The following is a 21,721-nucleotide window of genomic DNA, read 5'->3' as shown; positions in this document are numbered from 1 at the left end:
AAAGATGCTAGATGAGATAGAGTACTGTTTGGATGATTGTGTGTGTGCGTGCAAGTATATGTGTGTCTATAATAAATCAAAATATTACAGTTTACACAGTACACAATGTATTATAGTCAAAGGAAGGAAATTCCTCTACTTGGTTACTTCCCAAATTAACCCTTTTACCACCCCTTCTTTCCACTCCTTTCACCCCTCCACTCCTCTCTCTCTTTCTCAGACGGGTGGGTGATAGAGAGTGTTTCTGGAGGGGGAGGGGCAGTCTGACTCCTGGCAGGAGTTGAGAGACTGCTGACTTGTGCGTTGGGCACGATGTGTGTAAGAGGCAGGACTGAATCCTATATTTCAGAGCACAACAATTGGCTGAGAGCCAGGGTTGTTTTATATTTAAACACCACTTTAAATGTGTACATGACACTAGAGGTCGACCGATTATGATTTTTCAACACCGATACCATTACCGATTCTTGGAGGACCAAAAAAGCCGATATCTCTTAATCGGCCGATTAATCAAATAAAAAAAAGTGTAATAATCACAATTACAACAATACTGAATGAACACTTATTTTAACTTAATATATTAATATACTTAATTATATATCAATAAAATACATTTAGCCTCAAATAAATAATGAAATATGTTCAATTTGGTTTAAATAATGCAAAAACAAAGTGTTGGAGAAGAAAGTAAAAGTGCAATATGTGCCATGTAAGAAAGCTAATGTTTAAGTTCCTTGCTCAGAACATGAGAACATATGAAAGCTGGTGGTTGCTTTTAACATGAGTCTTCCATATTCCAAGGTAATAAGTTTTAGGTTGAAGTTATTATAGGAATTATAGGACTATTTCTCTCTATACGATTTGTATTTCATATACCTTTGCCTATTGGAGGTTCTTATAGGCACTTTAGTATTGCCAGTGTAACAGCACAGCTTCCATCCCTCTCCTCGCCGCTACCTGGGCTCGAACCAGGAACACATCGACAACAGCCACCCTCGAAGCAGCGTTACCCATGCAGAGCAAGGGGAACAACTACTCCAAGTCTCAGAGCGAGTGACGTTTGAAACGCTATTAGCGCGTACCCTGCTAACTAGCTAGCCATTTCACATCAGTTACACCAGCCTAATCTCGGGAGTTGATAGGCTTAAAGTAATAAACAGCGCAATGCTTGAAGCATTGTGAATAGCTGCTGGCAAAACGCACAAAAGTGCTGTTTGAATGAATGCTTACGAGCCTGCTGGTGCCTACCATCGCTCAGTCAGACTGCTCTATCAAATCATAGACTTAATTATAACATAATAACACACAGAAATAGTCTTAGGTCATTAATATGGTCAAATCCGGAAACTATCATTTAGAAAACAAAACATGTATTATTTCAGTGAAATACGGAACCGTTCTGTATCTATCTAACGGATGGCATCCCTAAGTCTAAATATTGCTGTTACATTGCACAACCTTCAATGTTATGTCATAATTACGTAAAATTCTGGCAAATTAGTTCACAATGAGCCAGGCGGCCCAAACTGTTGCATATACCCTGACTCTGCGTGCAATGAACGCAAGAGAAGTGACACAATTTCACCTGGTTAATATTGCCTGCTAACCTTTTTTTTAGCTAAATAGGCAGATTTAAAAATATATACTTCTGTGTATTGATTTTAAGAAAGGCATTGATGTTTATGGTTAGGTACATGTTGGAGCAACAACAGTCCTTTTTCGCAAATGCGCACCGCATCGATTATATGCAACGGAGGACACGCTAGATAAACTAGTAATATCATCAACCATGTGTAGTTTTAACTAGTGATTATGATTGATTGTTTTTTAAAAGATAAGTGTAATGCTAGCTAGCAACTTACCTTGGCTTCTTACTGCATTCGCGTAACAGGCAGGCTCCTCGTGAGGCAGGTGGTTAGAGCGTTGGACTAGTTAACCGCAAGGTTGCAAGATTGAATCCCTGAGCTGACAAGGTAAAAATGTGTCGTTCTGCCCCTGAACAAGGCAGTTAACCCACCGCTCCTAGGCCGTCATTGAAAATAAGAATGTGTTCTTAACTGACTTGCCTCGTTAAATAAAGTTGTAAAAAAAAAAAAATTGGCGTCCAAAAATACCGATTTCCAATTGTTATGAAAACTTGAAATCGTCCCTAATTTATCGGCCATTCCAATTAATCGGTCGACCTCTACATGACACTGAAAGAAAATTTCCCCACCGGAACAATAAAGTCAGTAAGGGTGATGGTTTTAATGCTCAGCGCCATTTTAAGGTACTGTAAAACCTCTATTAAACACTGAGTCTCAGATCGTTGCATGTCCTTTTTAATAGCCGGGCATCGGCACATATTTCAGCTCATAAATGCCGGGTCTAAAGGAATTATTTATATTTCTGTAAATTAGTAGGCACTCTTATCCAGAAAAACTTCCTGTACACTTTCATACTGGCCTCCCATGGGAATTGAACCCACAACCCTGGTGGCACAATTGCAATGCTCTACCAACTGATCTACATTGGAGTTTAGGTTACCACAGTGCTGATATTCCCACTGTCATCTGCATGAAACATAAATAAAACTATTCTGTCATCGTTGCCAGCCATGGTGCCACCAAAAGGAAAACACAACATCAAATTCAAGCTCTCCATGGTGAGAAAGCACAAAATAGGCTGGGTGTATGATACTGTATGCAGCCTCTGCAAGTCTGATCTGCAATGGATTTGTTATTATAATCTTTATACTGGTCATACTGGTCACAATAAATAGTGTGGTAATCTTTTTAAAAATTATTAAGCAAAAGAAGTCTGTCTCTAATAAGCGCTAATGTTGTTTCGTTTAATACCGGAGCTTCGAGTCACGCATCGAAAACGCTAAGGAACTAACTTCGAAGCAGTGTGCCGATGCGTGTATCAGTTGATCAGAAGTACGTCATCAATGATGTCCGAAGCTTCGTTTGATAACATGCTGTTTCAAACCGTGTGTTGCAAAATGGGAGATTCCATTGATTTCGCTGCGGTTCCCGTGCTTTCTTCGACTCTATGCTGCTTTCAAACTTCAATCTCTACTGAACACCGTAGAAGCATCATACCAAATTAAAGCATCATACAAAATTCCATGGATTCCATTTTTGAAAAATAGTCAACTTGAATACAAAAAAGGGACTCATGATATATATAAGATGCAAACCTGGTATTCCAACTGATTATAGGCTACTGAAGCGAACAACTTACCATTGTGCCACGGAGTTTTGATGAAAACAGTTGTGGGGGAAAAAACTTGATCTGATAATCATACAAATTATTGCTGACCATCAGATGTCACTAATGTGCATTGTGAACAGACAATGAAGCTCAAGAGTAATTAACTATTTTTCGCCACACATTGGTGAAATCACCGAAGCCTTCAGAAAGCCTCGGTTTCCCATCACTAACATTCGCAGGTTGTGTTCAGTGATTGAAGCAAATAACACCCGGGCTAATATTTGAAGTTTTATGACATTTTCTTATTATTTTTATGTTTGAAAAAAGCTAATATTGGTGATTTATAGCCGCTACCTGCAGTGCTGAAGTCTTGAACCAAATCTTGTTGTTTATTTATTGTGGCCACTAGATAACGGTCATATAGCTGGTTAAAGCCATTTACAAACTAGGGAAACCAATTTACAAACCAATACAATGCTCTGATCATTGGCTGATCGCTTCCAACCCATAGTAATCCCCACCCAGTTCACTACTTTAAAATGTCTATGCAAAAATGTGTTATTTCTATGTAATGATCTACATACATCTCTATGACACGCACTCGCACACACAAGAGAGTGAGATGTCTACAGTCACAGATGTCTACAAGGTACAGCATATTTGACATGCTTATTGACGGAAACACTGTCCTGTTTCACTATTCTTTTGTCCTATTTGACATCAAGAATTGTAGTACATAAACTCCAGGGTATGTAAAATCATATGTAATCAGGGGTTTGAGATTAGTGCCTGGAATTTTTATGAGTTTAGATATAGTTAGGCATCTCTCAGAAGACGTCTACATTACAGAGAGATGGATGTTGCCTTGGTTCCTGCTAAGAACATACCTAAAGCGGCCCAATGCTTGATAGTACACACACATACACTTGCGCATGCCGGCACGCACGCACGCAAACACACACACGCAAACACACACACGCACGCATGCAAACACACACACGCACGCTAACAGAAACATACAGACGCAGAAACATGAGCCAGTATTAGTTCTGCAGTCTGAAATGTCATGGTTCAATGGTGTGTGGGAACACAGTGAGAGAGAGAGAGAGAAGGGAGGAGTAGGGAGAGAAAGTGTGTGTAGAAGGGTGGACAGATAGTGAAGGAAACATGGTGAGAGAGAGAAAATAAGTGATAGAAAATTAATTCCCCAAATGATGGATGTCACCACTTCTCCCACACTCTGATCACACACACACACACACACACACACACACACACACACACACACACACACACACACACACACACACACACACACACACACACACACACACACACACACACACACACACACACACACACACACACACACACACACACACACACACACACACACACACACACACACGGGTCAGCAACACCAAGCCTCAGAGGACTGGAAAGCTTCCCTCCTGCTTTCTTCTCTCCTCTCCCTGCCAGTTGTAAGCTGAATGAAGCCCGTGAGCTGTGAGTTCTAAGAGGATCAATAGGTTTAACTCACTGTACACAGGAGGAGCAGGCACACACATAACAGGGTCAGGACATCCCACTGACTGACTGCCTGTGAGGGTGGGAGGGAGGGAGTGAGAGAGTGAGAGAGCGATAGGGAGAGCAGGGACAATAGCGCAGCGCTCCACTCATTTTCTTCCCCCTTTCCCTTCCAACCCCGGGAGCTCATGGGGACAGGCAAGATCTGGACATAGCGAAAGAGAGGGAGATAGAGATAGACAGAGAAAGAGGGAGAGAGAGAGAGAGAGAGAGAAAGAGAGAGTGTGACATGCCCTGTCACGCTAGTGTCGACTGCTCCCGTGCCGACCGTCTTCCCTGTCTGTCAGGAAAAGGAATGTTTTCCGGAGAGATGAATCCCTGAACCCGTTCACCATGAGGATGTGGGACAGCGATTTCCAGATCCTCGCCGGAAGAATCCCTCGGAAAAAAGAGCAGCCGCCTGAGAAGCTAGTAGCTGATCCTGTGTGGACTCCTGGGTCACAGTGCTGAGGACTCTCTTCCATTCCCACCGCTGAAGCATTACAGCACTGCTTTCTTGTTTTGCTCGTTGTCATATTTGGTGGATTTTGTTAATAGTTGTGTTTACCCTGCATTATTTTTGAGGATTTGTTATGCTCCAAACTGCTTTTGTTAATCCAAGCTGGGGTGGCCTTGCATTATGTAGTCCATTCATATTCCAGCTGCTGACAACATGACTCCATAAAGGCTGACTTTGTGCCCAACACTGGAATGACTGAGTGGATCTCCAGTGCCATTACTATGGTATAGAGTACAGAGCAGGCTAAGGGGCAGGCATGATGTTGTTTTGGGAGTGGTCACAGTGTGTGGAGGGCAGTGTGTGTAGATAGTCTTAAAGGTTAGAGGGAAGATTCATCACGCGGCTTCATGAAGCCTGGACTCTGCCACGGGGCGAGGGAGAGGACTATGATGCACCTCAGCAACTTCCCTTTCAGGAGGCACTCATGGATTTGGTGAGTTTGTGCGTCTGTGTGCGTGTGTGTGTGCGCGCGTGTGTCCAACATGGCGGCAACCATTGTGGACATGAGTTCTGTTCTCCTGCATGTTCTCCTGTGTCCTATGTGTTCCCGCTGGTCTGTACCATTCCAGGATGGTTAGAAACCCCGACAGGCAGCCCAGTTCTACTCTGGGAGATGTATTGTTCAATGGGCCAGACATTTCCTGCCATTTTCTCCCACATAAGCCTGTGGAGGCTTATGGAGCTAGCTAGCCATGGCTCCCCTGCTTTGGATTCCCCCTCTGCACTTTTCATCAGCCACTTAAATAGAGGCTCCTTTTGGGATGTGGCTTTGTCAGGGCCATGACAAGATTCCTTGCTGATTGCTATCTTCAAATGGTTTGTTATTAGAGCTAGTCATATAACAGTGACTCAATGTTTGGACCATAAGGGTCTCTGTCAGATTATTGACCCATACCTCAACTTCCTTCCTGTCCAGTATTAACATGCAGTACAGTCTTCAACACAAACAGGCTTCTGCTTTTCTTTGTGCAATGACAGAAGTGTTCTGGGGAGTGAGCTCAAACGCTGGCTGTAGCACACGCTGTGCAGATTCATACTGTAGACATCATTTTGCTTCTCTACGCGTGTGCAGCCAAGCATTGTCTCAGGTCAGGAAAACTCCATACAAGACAATGGAATAATAATATAGCACATTTTTCTCAATCAATTTAGAGCGAACACATGTATTCGGTATAGGTGGCCGACGTGGGAATAAAACCTCTAGTGTCAGCTGTTGAGTTTCTCTAGGCCAGGTCACATGGTTAGGAAAATATGTACAGTAGTTCCAACTCATTGTTTACTTGATCAGTATTAGATTAGAGGCAGTGGAGGGATGCCACTAGACTGTGACCTTTAGAGAGGCCAAACCAGAGAGTGTGGCTGTCTGAGGGAACAGCTGACAGACAGACAGCGGTCAGGAGGAATGTTCCTATCTAATCCAGTAGTAGCTACTTGAAGAGAAACAAACTATCTCTCTCTCTCTCTCTCTCTCTCTCTCTCTCTCTCTCTCTCTCTCTCTCTCTCTCTCTCTCTCTCTCTCTCTCTCTCTCTCTCTCTCTCTCTCTCTCTCTCTCTCTCTCTCTCTCTCTCTCTCTCTCTCTCTCTCTCTCTCTCTCTCTCTCTCTCTCTCTCTCTCTTTCGCTAAAACACACACATGCTCAGCATTGCCGCAAGTTATCCTTTGATATCGCTAGCTAAAGTCACACTTCAAACTTGAAGTTGATTACTTTTGTCATACAGACGTGACATCATAGGGTTGCTGAGAAAGTATTTACCATGACATGCTATAATTTGTGAGGGCAACTTTGAAAGAGTTGACCTTGTCTGAAAGACTGTGTTGCAGATGCTTAAGGGTACCTCAAGATTTGAAAATACCATGCCAGAAATTATAGTAAAATATTGAATTGTTTAAGGCTGTTCTTCCAGGAGGTGCTATCTAATCCTCATCCTCAAAGCAATGGCAGTACAGTAAGTAGGGGGATGTATAGTAGTGTACATGTAGGTGTGGGTCATAACCCCCTCAGGCCACTGCTCCCTTCTATGTTTGCATACCAAATGGCACCGCTCTGACCCGTGGTGTAAAGTACTTAAGTAAAAATACTTTCAAATAATCGTTTTTTGGGGTATCTGTACTTTACATTACTGTTGATATCTTTTCCTAAAGAAAATAATGTACTTTTTACTCCATACATTTACCCTGACCCCAAAAGTATTTGTTACATGTTGAGATGCTTAGCAGGACAGAACATTTGTCAAATTGACACACTTATCAAGAGAAAATGCCTGGTCATCGGCTCATCCCTACTGCCTCTGATCTGGCAGACTCACTAAACACAAATGCTTAGTTTGTAAATGATGTGTGAGGGTTGGATTGTGCCCCTGGCTATCCTTACATTTGAAAAACTATCACTTTTGATACTTAAGTATATTTTAGCAATTACATTTACTTTCGATACTTAAGCAGATTTTTAAAACTTTTAGTCAAGTAGTATTTTACTGGGTGGATTTCACTTGTACTTTTTTCATTTTTATGAAGGTATCATTACTTTTACTCAGTATGACAGTTGGTTACTTTGTCCCCCACTGCTTTTGACCAGGGTCTATAGGGCTCTGATCAGAATAGTACACTATGTAGGGAATAGTGTGCTGCTATTTTGGACATAGACTATGTAGGGGAGTTAAATAAGGATGCTTATAAGCCTTTCATTTAGTCATGAATTGATGCTCATTATAGAGATTGAATGGTTTAGCTTTAGCAGGCTGCTCTTAATGTATGGCAATAATTTGGTATTGCCATGTTAATTGGTTAGATAATCTAAATGGGCAATAATTCCTCCTCAGAGTTTCAGTACACAAGTACCGTGATATGTTCCAGTATAGTACAAATACAAATACATAGTACAGTACAGGGTTTCAGTTTAGTATAAATGTTTTATTATTTTTCAATCATGTGTTTCCCCTTTCATGGATAGTCTCAGGGGTTTGGTGGGATATAACAGACAGATTGAGTGACAACATGGCCACGTTGTCATGGTTGTCTGAACAAAGACTTTCTTCTCATTCCTTTAGTGATGAGCTGTCAGAACTCATTTTGACGGTGTGTCTGTTTGCTGCAGGGGGGACCGAGCACTGTTTCAGTCCCCATAGAAGAGGAATGCACCATCAGTGTGTGTGTGTGTCTACAGATGAGCTTTCAGATGGATGGTGCATTATTTATCACTAGTCTTCAAACTTCTTGAGCTGGCAGCACTTTGGCACTGTTTCTCTATGGCTGTATTCATCAATCTAGCAAGAGGGCAATATTTATGTCTGGGGGGAAAAAAACACCTTTCAACCCAAATAATCTAGTACATAAAAGTATAATAAAACATATACAAATTTGATGATATCATAGTAAATTCATGACGTGAATGAATAAGCCTTTTCATACTTTGTAAATTGTCTATATTATACTGAGCAAAAAATATAAACGCAACACGCAACAATTTCAAAGATTTGACTCAGTTACAGTTCATATAAGGAAATCAGTCAATTGAAATACATTCATTAGGCCCTAATCTATGGATTTGACATGACTGGGCAGGGGTGCAGCCATGGGTGGGCCTGTGAGGGTATGGGCCCACCCACTTGGCAGCAAGACCCATCCTAATTCGTTTTTCTCCACGAAAGGGCTTTATTACAGACAGAAATACTCCAGCAAGCGACCGTTGTTTGGTTAGCGATGTTTCTGTAGCACTCGTAATTACGGAGTTTGCAAAACAGTTGGCTACTGGATTGGTGTAAATAATCCTGATATCATTTTTTTTTTATTTTATTTTTTAATTTGACCTTTATTTAACCAGGCAAGTCAGTTAAGAACACGTTCTTATTTTCAATGACAGCCTGGGAACTGCCTGTTCAAGGGCAGAACAACAGATTTGTACCTTGTCAGTTCAGGGGTTTGAACTTGCAACCTTCCGGTTACTAGTCCAATGCTCTAACCACTAGGCTACGCTGCCACCCTCATTCTGCCAGGTAGGCATAGGCTACTTTGTAGTTAACATTGAATTGAGAAGGCTTTTGGCAAAACCTTTCCGTCTCTACCAGAGGAATATTACCATTAGCATCGTCGCTAATGGCACACGCACAGAGAGAGACATGGGCATTCATGTGTCATTTCAGAAAGTTTCAGGGAAATGTTAATCACATGCATTTTGTGGGCAAGTGAATGAATGTTCTTATCAGTTCCATAGATTTAGTTGATTTCCTACTAAGTTCAATATATTTAGAATATTGTTGAATTCCATTATAATGTCTGTATTCCGTGATTCTGTCTGCGTTCTCTGCAGAGCAGATTTTATAGGGCCCTAGGGAATAATGGCCATAATGCGTTGTGTCTGCCTCCAGCATAAAAATAAGCTTTGGACTTCCATACAAAATGACTTCTTTACTTATTTTAGGTTAAGGAAGTTTTTACAGTAGGCATCATTCTTATTCCACAGCTTCCACAGAGGCACAACATCACGATACTTCCGGAGCAGACTCGACAGACCAGACTGGGGTTTGGGAAGTCAATGGGAGAAGTGAAAAATGTGTCCTAACATGCTGACCAGACCGGACACGTCGCGTGTACGAGCGTCGCAAAAGTTATTCAATTATTGCATCCACACAGCTCGCGTGCGCCAATGAGCGCCTGCGATGACAAGGGCTAAAATAGAACTCCTTTCTATTTCTGACGCAGATCGCGCTGAACGTACTGCCTCTCCCATCTCATTGGTTTATAGAAGCAGGTACCCACCCATGTGCCATCACACCCTGACCAAACCTCATTGGTTATACCGACGTGGGTGATTGAAAGATGAACTGTTTTTCCGGTAGTCGTGGTAATACTATGAAAGTTTAGATGCCAATCACCATATAAGTTAAAAGATGAAAAAGCCTGGAAGGAGGAGAGGTGACTAGAAACGATTTGGTTGGCCGTTATATGTGTGGATTAATTGGCGGAGGAGAGGAGCTTGTGCATTTCAGGTAAAATAACTCAATGTTTATATCCCAGGACAAATTAGCTAGCAACAGCAAGCTAGCTAAATAGGACAAATTAGCTAGCAACAGCAATCTAGCTAAATAGGACAAATTAGCTAGCAAGCTAGCTAGCTAAATTGCCATACATGTTTGATGCTTTTTGACCTGTCCCCAAATTAATGTAATTGGTTCAGAGTTTGTTTTGACATTTTAACCTGCGTGTCGTGATCGCGTTTGGTGTTGAAGAACAAAATAAATGTATGCACGATAGTGCATGATGGCCACGCGTGCAGCTGGTTTGGGTTTCGTATTAGGGAAAAAATTTCTGGAATTCTGAAGGCAAAACCTAGATTCATGTCTTAAGTAGTCAAACCTGTCATTACTTAAAGTTTGCGAAAGTGACAAACTGAAACGTTTTCATTTTGGTCAAAAACAACTTTTTATCAAATGAATGCCTTTCAATATGTTTAGGTTCATTATTATTATTATTATCATCCTCATCTTAGAATTTTCATTGTTGGACCTAAAATTCCAGAAAACACTAGGAAATCAGCTCCAACTGATTTATATTTTGTAGTATTTTATGTCCAACAATGAAAATTCTAAAACAATAATAATAATAAACCCAAAAATATTTGCTCAGAAAAATTGGTAAGTATTCCCACTGTAACGCTCGTCGGAAGAAGTAAACCAAGGTGCAGCGTGGGAAGTGTTCATACTTTTATTACAACTAAACACTAAACAAAACAAAAGAACAACGAACGTCACGTTCTGAAGGCTACACAGAGCTAACAAAAAACAACATCCCACAACCTAAGCTGGTAAAACAGGCTGCCTAAGTATGACAAAAAGACACAGACAGCTGTCCCTGATTGAAACCAAACAAAACATAGAAACACAAAACTTAGAAATAAAGAACATAGAATGCCCACCCCCGTCACACCCTGACCAAACCAAAATAGAGACATAAAAAGCTCTAACAGGGCGTGACACCCCGTATAATAATGAGACAATGATTTTATACTGTCATGTTGTATAAAAGATTGGAGACAGGCGCAGGAATATGTAATAGGGGGTTTTAATACTCCACCCAAAATATACAACATGCCATGAAAAGGCACGGGACAAGACCCAAAACAAACACGTATAAAAACACAGGGACGTAACCCAAACAAAAGAGTGAGGTTAAACAATAAATACACAGGACAAGACCCGTAATAACAAGCGTACAACAATACACAGGGACAAGACCCGTAATAACAAGCGTACAACAATACACGGGACAAGACCCGTAATAACAAGCGTACAACAATACACGGGACAAGACCCGTAATAACAAGCGTACAACAATACACGGGACAAGACCCGTAATAACAAGCGTAACAACAACAAGACCCGTACAAGCGGGGGACAAGACCCGTAATAACAAGCGTACAACAATACACGGGACAAGACCCGTAATAACAAGCGTACAACAATACACGGGACAAGACCCGTAATAACAAGCGTACAACAATACACGGGACAAGACCCGTAATAACAAGACCAATACACGGGACAAGACCCGTAATAACAAGCGTACAACAATACACGGGACAAGACCCGTAATAACAAGCGTACAACAATACACGGACAAGACCCGTAATAACAAGCGTACAACAATACACGGGACAAGACCCGTAATAACAAGCGTACAACAGTACACGGGACAAGACCCGTAATAACAAGCGTACAACAATACACGGGACAAGACCCGTAATAACAAGCGTACAACAATACACGGGACAAGACCCGTAATAACAAGCGTACAACAATACACGGGACAAGACCCGTAATAACAAGCGTACAACAGTACACGGGACAAGACCCGTAATAACAAGCGTACAACAATACACGGGACAAGACCCGTAATAACAAGCGTACAACAATACACGGGACAAGACCCGTAATAACAAGCGTACAACAATACACGGGACAAGACCCGTAATAACAAGCGTACAACAATACACGGGACAAGACCCGTAATAACAAGCGTACAGCAATACACGGGACAAGACCCGTAATAACAAGCGTACAACAATACACGGGACAAGACCCGTAATAACAAGCGTACAACAGTACACGGGACAAGACCCGTAATAACAAGTGTACAACAATACACGGGACAAGACCCGTAATAACAAGTGTACAACAATACACGGGACAAGACCCGTAATAACAAGCGTACAACAGTACACGGGACAAGACCCGTAATAACAAGCGTACAACAATACACGGGACAAGACCCGTAATCACAAGCGTACAACATTACACGGGACAAGACCCGTAATAACAAGCGTACAACAGTACACGGGACAAGACCCGTAATAACAAGCGTACAACAATACACGGGACAAGACCCGTAATAACAAGCGTACAACAATACACGGACAAGACCCGTAATAACAAGCGTACAACAGTACACGGGACAAGACCCGTAATAACAAGCGTACAACAATACACGGGACAAGACCCGTAATAACAAGCGTACAACAATACACGGGACAAGACCCGTAATAACAAGCGTACAACAATACACGGGACAAGACCCGTAATAACAAGCGTACAACAATACACGGGACAAGACCCGTAATAACAAGCGTACAACAATACACGGGACAAGACCCGTAATAACAAGCATACAACAATACACGGGACAAGACCCGTAATAACAAGCGTACAACAATACACGGGACAAGACCCGTAATAACAAGCGTACAACAATACACGGGACAAGACCCGTAATAACAAGCGTACAACAATACACGGGACAAGACCCGTAATAACAAGCGTACAACAATACACGGGACAAGACCCGTAATAACAAGCGTACAACAATACACGGGACAAGACCCGTAATAACAAGCGTACAACAATACACGGGACAAGACCCGTAATAACAAGCGTACAACAATACACGGGACAAGACCCGTAATCACAAGTGCACAATACACGCAGCACGAAAGCCGAAACAACAAAGCACAGGTACTCACAAGACCAACGAATATGGGAACAATAACCGACCAAGAAAATGGTGAACAAAGGGCACAATTATACAATTACTAATCAGGGGAAATGGGAACCAGGTGTGCGTGATGAAACAATTCACTGACGCCTAGGGGCCGGTGACGTAGACCTCCGGAACTTGTGCACAGAATGAGCAACTGTACCGGGGGATCCATGACATATACAAAAATAAGCAAGGTTTGAAATTATTATATTTTAGTCAAATATTATATCTGTTTGGGCTTCTTGTGATCAATTTGCAGTGAACAAATTATTTGTAATTATGTTCTGGCCCCCGAACATCCACTTAAGAAAAAATGTGACCATGGCTGAATCTAGCTGATGATCCCTGCTCTCGGACAAAGTCACCAAAAATAGAAGCCCCTCACATATGTCAAGTTTTTTTGCATTCTGACTTTGAAAATGGTGTGAAATGAATCAAATAAGTTATGTAATCATATGAATAATTATTATCAGTAATTCTAGTGCCCAATTTCAGATACTGTAGTCTTATGAGGTTTAATAATGGACCAGCCTAATCCTCTCTGTCCCTGATTTCCCAACACTACCAAGCCCCTGCTGACTGAATGACTAGAACTTCACCCCCCTCATCTTGCAATTTTTTTTCGGGATTAACATGTTTATTTAGTTTTCCTATTTACTTAGGTATATCTCTTCAACATGAATATATTCAAATTTAGTCTCGATATTCAAGGTATATTTATTTAAAGGTCTCAAAGTACATGTTGCGCCCTGAATTCAAGCCAGTGTTGTTATTTTCTGAGCGTGTTGTTATTTTCTGAGCGTGTTGTTATTTTCTGAGCGTGTTGTTATTTTCTGAGCGTGTTGTGTTGTTAACATGTGCTCTGCGGTACAATAGACTAGAGTATGTATTTGAAAGCTCCATGGCTCCTGGTCCAGTAAGACATGAGCACAAGCAGATGCCAGACTAAATCTGCCATTTACCTCCATGACAATAAAGCCTCACCTGGCTAGAGAGAGGCTGATTGGCTGTTACACAATCCCAGTTCACCTTGGATTTGGCACTCAGCAGGCAGGCACTCACGCACACACACACACACACACACACACACACACACACACACACAAATACACACACCTACGTAGGAGAGTGATTTTTCATCTATACTCCTCAGACCTGTAGACAGGCAGTGCTATCTTTGTCAACAGAGGACGCTCGGTTGTCTTTGTCATAAGAGAACGTTGGGTTTAGAGCAATAGTTTGTCAGTTAGATAGGCGAGACTTCACAGCTCTCATTGAAGGGATTAATGAGTGGCTTAGTGTTAGGTTGGCAGACTCACTTTTCATTTGTCACAAACACATTTGTCGCCATAGTGATATTTTGGGGTTGGACTTCGGAGAGCTAATTACTGTTCTTGTCTTTCTCTGCCGATGTTCAATATTATTACATGGCTATAAATACCTGAAGACAGAGCATTAGTTTCAGGAACAGAGTTAATGTGGGAATAATAACATTATTGTAGCTGGCACTGACAATTTGACTCAATCTAAAGGCATTTTCATCATGCATCACTATTTGTCATGTCATGTTATTACCATGTTTGTGGGCTTGGGTCTGAGCACTCTAATAATGGGAATGAAATAAACATTGTATGTGGATTTCTATTTGCAGAAATATGAAATCATCAGAAATGTAACAACAGCTGCAGTGTACCTACAGTAATCATATACAGTGAATCCTAATACACTTTGATGTACTGAGCGAGGAGAGGAGAGAAGAAATGTGAGGTATATTTTTAGATACTGTACCATGGTACAGTAGGAGTTGAGATGGAGCTCTGCGCTTTATTTGCTCCCAGAGGTATTGGCACTGTGAGGCCTCAAGAATCAAGTCAGACAGGTGGTGAAACTGGATGAAATGAGCTGCTCCCTTTCTCCCCAAGAGCTCTCTTTCTCCCCATTTAGTCTTGTGCAGGATCAAATAGTGTATACCCAAACTTAGAGAAAATTGCCTCACTCTCAGTTACTTTGCTGCGACCCGAGGTGGAGGTTAAGAAAATTGGCTTTTGGTGATGTCGTAGCACTGCCAGAATCGCATCCTTCTGGAGGCAAAGCCATCGACTCAGTGTACCCATAGGACCAGCAGAGACGAGAGAGAGAGAGAGAGAGAGAGAGAGAGAGAGAGAGAGAGAGAGAGAGAGAGAGAGAGAGAGAGAGAGAGAGAGTGTTGCTGACGCCTCTCCTGTAGCATCAATCTCTGTCATCCTGCCGTGCTGCTTGTGATACTCAGATCTTTATTAAGGTGGGCTATATAGAGCCAGACTGGGGGGGCAGTCTGCTGCAGAGCTGCATGGGGGCAATAGACAGCTTGTTGGAGAAGTATGTGCGTGCCGTATGCATGTGTTGCACGTAGTGATGTTCCATGGAAAATGACTGTTCGTCTGGATAGGAATTTCTAAACAAAATACTTTCCTTGTTACTCAACTCGCTACTCACCGCCTATACAGTAACTGTTGTTTGCACATTCACAGTGTTTCATGCCGGGGAGTGAGTCAGTCAGTCAAAGCTGGCATTAGTCTTCTTACCAGATGTGAAGCTCGTCAATCTCAGGATGTGCTGTTCTCTCCTCCTTAGTCATCTCTTTCCCTCACACACGCACACTGAATGCACTCACAAACACACAAACACACACATTTTCTCTCACTCTTATTTCACTCACTCTCACACACAGGTACTCAGACTCAGACACGCACGCGCGCGCGCACGCACGCACGCACGCACGCACGCACGCACGCACGCACACACACACACATACTCAGAGCTTAAGTCAAAGGAGGTGCAGTGAGCCATGGCTGGAGATAATGTTCCCTTTACTCACGATAACCAGCAACAGCCAAGATCTAATGACTCATCCAGCACCCCAGATCTGCATCTTTTTTTATGTGTGTCGTGTGTGTAAGTGTGTGCATGTTCATGTGTGTGAAAGTGAGCATTTATCAACCATTGTACTGGACAGAATATGTGCTTGGCAGGGCCAGTTCCTTTGAGTAACCATGCATCACTTTGTCTGGGATCCACTGTCAGATTCAATGCTCAGTATATTCTCCTTAAAGGTGATAGCTTTACAAAATCAAATTGTATTTTTTTTTTTAACTTGGCAGGTCAGTTAAGAACAAATTCTTAATTTCAATGACTGCCTAGGAACAGTGGGTTAACTGCCTGTTCAGGGGCAGAATGACAGATTTCTACCTGGTCAGGTCAGGGATTTGAACTTGCAACCTTTACGGTTACAAGTCCAACCCTCTAACCACTAAGCTACCCTGCTGCCCCACTGTATTGCTCACATACACATATTTAGCAGATGTTAATGCGGGTATAGCGAAGTGCTTGTCTTCCTAGCTCCAACAGTGCAGTAGTATCTAACAATTCCCAACGATACACACACATCTAAAAGTAAAATAAATATATAAATATTAGGATGAGCAATGTCGGAATGGCATTGACTAAAATACAGTAGAATACAGTATATGCATATGAAATTAGTAAAGCAGTATGTAAACATTGTTAAAGAGACTCGTGTTCCATTATTAAAGTGGCTAGTGATTCCATGTCTATGTCTTTCGGGAAGCAGCCTCTAAGGTGCAGAGTTGAGTAACCAGGTGGTAGCCGGCTAGTGATGGCTGTTTAACAGTCTGTTGGCCTTGAGATAGAAGATGTTTTTCAGTTTCTCGTTCCCAGCGTTGATGCACCTGTACTGACCTCGTCTTCTGGATGGTAGTGGGGTGAACAGGCCGTGGTTCGGGTGGTTGAAATCTCTTTGGCCTTCCTGTGACACCGGGTGCTGTAGGTGTCCTGGGGGTGTCATGTAGTTGTCCTGGAAGTGTTCTACAAAGACACCATAGTAGGGCTGGGCGATAAATCAATATCAATAATTATCGAGGTAATTACTTCCCTCAATGATGATATAAAAACGTTTAGATTCATTTTCGATAATGTCGATATAGAATAATTAGGTACAACAGTCCATTTCACCTCTGTGACGCAGCAGGAACGTGCGGAGAAATGACAATATGCACGTGGAGAGGTATACGCCCATTAAAAACCACCTCGAGTGATGAAGTAGCCACTATTAACCAGGAAAAATGAGTGATGTAGGTGAAAACAGTGGCAGTGATGGCCATGGAGAAGGAGCAGCTTCCAATGAAGAAAATATTGATAAAAAGGGTTCAACCGTTTCAGTTATTTGAAAGTGGTTTGGCTTTTTGAAGTCCGACAAAGAGCAGAGCAATGTTCGGTGCAAATTGTGCCGTAGACAGGTGGCTACGAAGTAGCATGTGAAGCAAAATCAACATCTGAAGCAAAATCACTCTTTGGAACATGCTGGAAGTTTGAGTTTGCGTCACGGTATTGATAAACTCTCCTCAAGCACCAGCCAATCTAGGGATGTTCGCCCGAAGCAGTCAACACTGGCATCATTTATGCCATACAAGCAAACATCGAAAAGACAAAGACATCACAAATGCTATTATGCATTGCATTGCTATGGACATGCTACCAATTAGCACAGTCAAAAAGGAAGGTTTCAAGAGGCGTATCAATTTAATTGACCCCAGGTACCCCTGGCCGCAAACATGGAACATTTTTTCTTGGTGCAGCAGGGTAGCCTAGTGGTTAGAGCATTGGACTAGTAACCGGAAGGTTGCAAGTTCAAATCCCTGAGCTGACAAGGTACAAATCTGTTGTTCTGCCCCTGAACAGGCAGTTAACCCACTGTTCCTAGGCCCTCAATGAAAATAAGAATTTGTTCTTAACTGACTTGCCTAGTTAAATAAAGGTACAAAAAATAAAGGTATAATTTTATGTGTACCTCACATATTTTAAAAACAATGTAACCTTTATTGACAATTCAGTTAAGAAAAATGTGTTAATTACAATGACAGCCTATCAGGGAACAGTGGGGTAACTGCCTTGTTCAGGGGTAGAATGACATAATTTTAATTTGTCAGCACAGGGATTTGATCTAGCTAACTTTTGGTTACTGGCCCAACGCTCTAACCACTAGGCTAACTGTGCAGTGGTTTGTTCAGGCATTAGGCATTCTTGAGTCTGAAGCAGATATACACCTTTTAAACATTACTTGATTAATATCGTGATAATTATTGTTATCGTACAAAAAAATCTATTATTTTACATATCACCCAGCCCTACATCATAGACCATATGCACTATTTGACTGTCAGGTTGTCATTCTAATCATTGTGGCTGCAAGGCCTTTTTAATGCATGTCCCTGTACTTACTATTGAGATGTGTGCAGCCATCCTCACACAGAAGAGAGCCACTGCGACTGCATAGCCCCAACCCTCACATCCATTCTATTGAATTCCCTCTGCTCTGTTTCCCATGTATCCCCAGTAGCAGAGGTAAGATAGAGCATTCAATCTTCTGTATCTCTCTGGAACATTTGGAACACAGCAGTCAGATCAATAAAAATGCAACCCCGGTGTCAGATCTGTCAGAGGAGAGTAGAGATGGCCGCAGGTGGTTCATGACTAAATTCACCATAAATCAGATCTATCTTTTCTATCTCTGTGTCAGAACGGTTGAACCTCTCAGAGCAGGGGCACAGTAGGCTGGCAGGTTGGCAGCATGTCATCTAACAGCATGACACCTGCCCTCTGCCCAGAAAGGGATTGGAGATACACAAGGCAAATACAAATATGAGCACGATTAGAGATTAAGCTCCTCCTTAACCCAGCCTCACAGTAAAGTTGCTACAGCCTAGTTGTCTGGTATCTGTTCATATCATTATTGAGCGTGAGGTCAGAGATCTGGTGCTGTGTCCATGCGTACGTCACCATTAGACCCCAACAATGGCCATCGGATCTAATCAGACAGGCCTTTCCTGCTGGAACAAAAAAAAAACACTGAGACCGGTGGCCAATAGCAGTCACACCTCACTCACAAAATAAACAGATGTAATGAAACAAAAGCGTTGATTTCATTGACTTTGAAAAGGCTTTGACATTATAGACCGAGAGAAGCTGTGGAAAAGTATGGCACAATATGGAATCCCACCCAAATTCATCAACATCATTAAGCATACCTACCAAGGAATGCAATTTCAAGTCCATCATGAAGGAAGTCCAACAGAAAAGTTCCAAGTCCTTAATGGCATGCGGCAGGGCTGCCTGCCCTCTCCCTTCCTCTTCCTTCTTTGCGTAAACTGGATCATAAAACAAACAACCAACAATCAAACCGGTATTCAGTGGAGCCTGACTGAACAGCTAGAGGATCTAGACTTGGCTGATGATTTGGTACTATTAGCACACACTCACCAGCAGATACAGAAAAATCCCATACTCCAAAACAGCGATTCTCAACTGGTTGGTCGCAACCCAAATTTGGGACGCGGGAGGTATTGAATGGGTCTGAGAAAAAAAAATCTAAATATATCTATATTCTTTTAATGAAAAATACTCCTGTATGAACTTAGACGACTTAAACCAGGTCGAAAGTGTGTAGAAATTATAATGAAATTATATTTTGTAATTTTTTTTATATTTTTCTTCAATCACAGTATTTTCAATATAGAATTATTAGAAGAGCTATTTAGCGTATTTGTTTGATTTTGTGGTCTCAAACCATTGAGTTTAACATTCTTCATCAAGAATAGCAGCTACGTTGGACTTGAGATCAACCTCCCGAAAACCAAAATCATGACGATCAAGAATAAAAACAACACACGCATAACCATGGAAAACAACCAACTAGAGGAGGTAGATAGGTGAATCTATCTACAGTAAGTAGTATTACGGAGGGACAGATTAAGATATCAAAGCAAGAATTGGTTAATGCAAGAACAGCATTCAACACATTGTTCTGTACGGATCTGATGCATGGAGAACCACCACTGACACACTGAACAAATCGCAAGCATTCCCCAACCACTGTCTTAGACACCTTCTGGGAGTCCACTGGCCAGATATCATCAGCAACATCAAGCTGTGGGAAACTACTAAACAAGAACCAATGGCAGAACAACTCAAGAGGAGAATGTAGAGTTGGATAGGTCACACACTCGCAAAAGAAGAAGACCTACCTAACTACCTGGAGACGAAGCCAAGAGCAAGCGATTAAGGTTGTGGGTCTGACATGGCAACGCGTGGAGAGGAGGGCAAAAGACTGAAAGGGATGGAGGCGATCCATCAATAACCTATGTTCCTCAAGGAATACAAAGGCCTGAGTAAGGAAGTAATAAAACAAAAAGGCGTGATTATTCTACAGGAGAACAATCCTGGGCACTGACCTGGGGTTATGTGAAGTACATGAACCACACAGTTCTGAGTAGTTAGAACATTCTGGAAAATGTAAAGACATCCTATAGCCTATATCCGGTATCCTAACCAGGATTTCTGGAAAACCTGGGATTTTTTTGGAAAGTTACAGGAATTTTTGCAACCCAAGCTGAGTCAAATCAGGGCAAAGCAGAACATTCCAAACAATAGGCCTACTGGTCATCCCTCTTGTCCCAGCCCTTCAGGGTAGGTGGCTTACTTGTTTGTGAATGTAGGTAATTTGGGAACAGAATGTGAACAATGGATCGTTCAGCTGATCTGTTATACTGACGTCTGTATCGTCCGATTGTTTCTATCCGTTGGCCTGAGTGTTACATCACTGGGCTAATCACGTTAGGATTCACCTGCAGAAAATGTTTATGAGAACAGCAACAATAGAGGCCTATTGCTTATGACGAACAAGGTGATTAGGATCAGTGTGATGGTAACAATGGACGGAGTAGCTTACCTTGGCTTATCATCAGAGAAGGAGTCTGTGCCGATGACGTGGACGTCGATTAAGGCAGCCCCCCCCGAACTGCTTTGATTCAGAGGGGTTTGGTTAAATGCAGTAGACACGTTTCGGTTGTATGCATTCAGGTGTGCCCTTTCCCTATCCCCAAACACGCAGACATGATATGTCCATAATACAGCACCAGTGGGCTAATGCTATAGTCAGGTACATAATTATTGGCACCCTTGATAAAAATGAGCAAGAAAGACTGTATAAAATAAATGATACAAATAGTTGACATATTGTACTGTATGCTCAATTAACAATATATATATATATATATATATATATATATATATATATATATATATATATATATATATATATATTTATACTAATACAATTGCTCAGCAAAATAGATTTTTTAAACAAGTAAAAAAAATCTCAAAAAGATATGGGTCAAAATTATTGGCACCCCTGTTTTCAATATCTTTCAGTCCCTCACTTTGTGTGGATAACGGCACTGAGCCTTTTTCTAGAATGTTTAATGAGATTGGAGAACGCTTGGGGATGAATCTTAGACCATATCTCCATACAGAATCTTTCAAGATCCTTGATATCCTTTGTCTGCGCTTATGGACGG

At 41.8% G+C, this 21,721-nt stretch overlaps 1 protein-coding gene across 3 annotated transcripts in view; it reads left to right on the top strand.

Annotated features, from left to right (window-relative positions):
• Positions 1–21,721, top strand: part of LOC118358121 (cAMP-specific 3',5'-cyclic phosphodiesterase 4D-like) — a 274,906-nt gene that overhangs the window by 179,137 nt on the left and 74,048 nt on the right. The window contains exon 1 of one of the 3 annotated variants that reach the window (XM_052478600.1): positions 4,868–5,714. The exons of the other annotated variants lie outside the window; for them this stretch is intronic. Coding sequence (XP_052334560.1) covers positions 5,629–5,714 — 86 coding nt within the window. The 5' untranslated portion in view covers positions 4,868–5,628. Of the gene's footprint in view, positions 1–4,867; positions 5,715–21,721 lie in introns of those variants that run through there. 3 annotated transcript variants of the gene reach the window in all.

This window comes from Oncorhynchus keta, chromosome 25 (assembly GCF_023373465.1).
Source record: "Oncorhynchus keta strain PuntledgeMale-10-30-2019 chromosome 25, Oket_V2, whole genome shotgun sequence".
Lineage (NCBI taxonomy): Eukaryota > Metazoa > Chordata > Actinopteri > Salmoniformes > Salmonidae > Oncorhynchus > Oncorhynchus keta.
The sequence above is the reverse complement of the archived record's forward strand: the minus strand, read 5'-3'. Positions and strand labels throughout refer to the sequence as shown.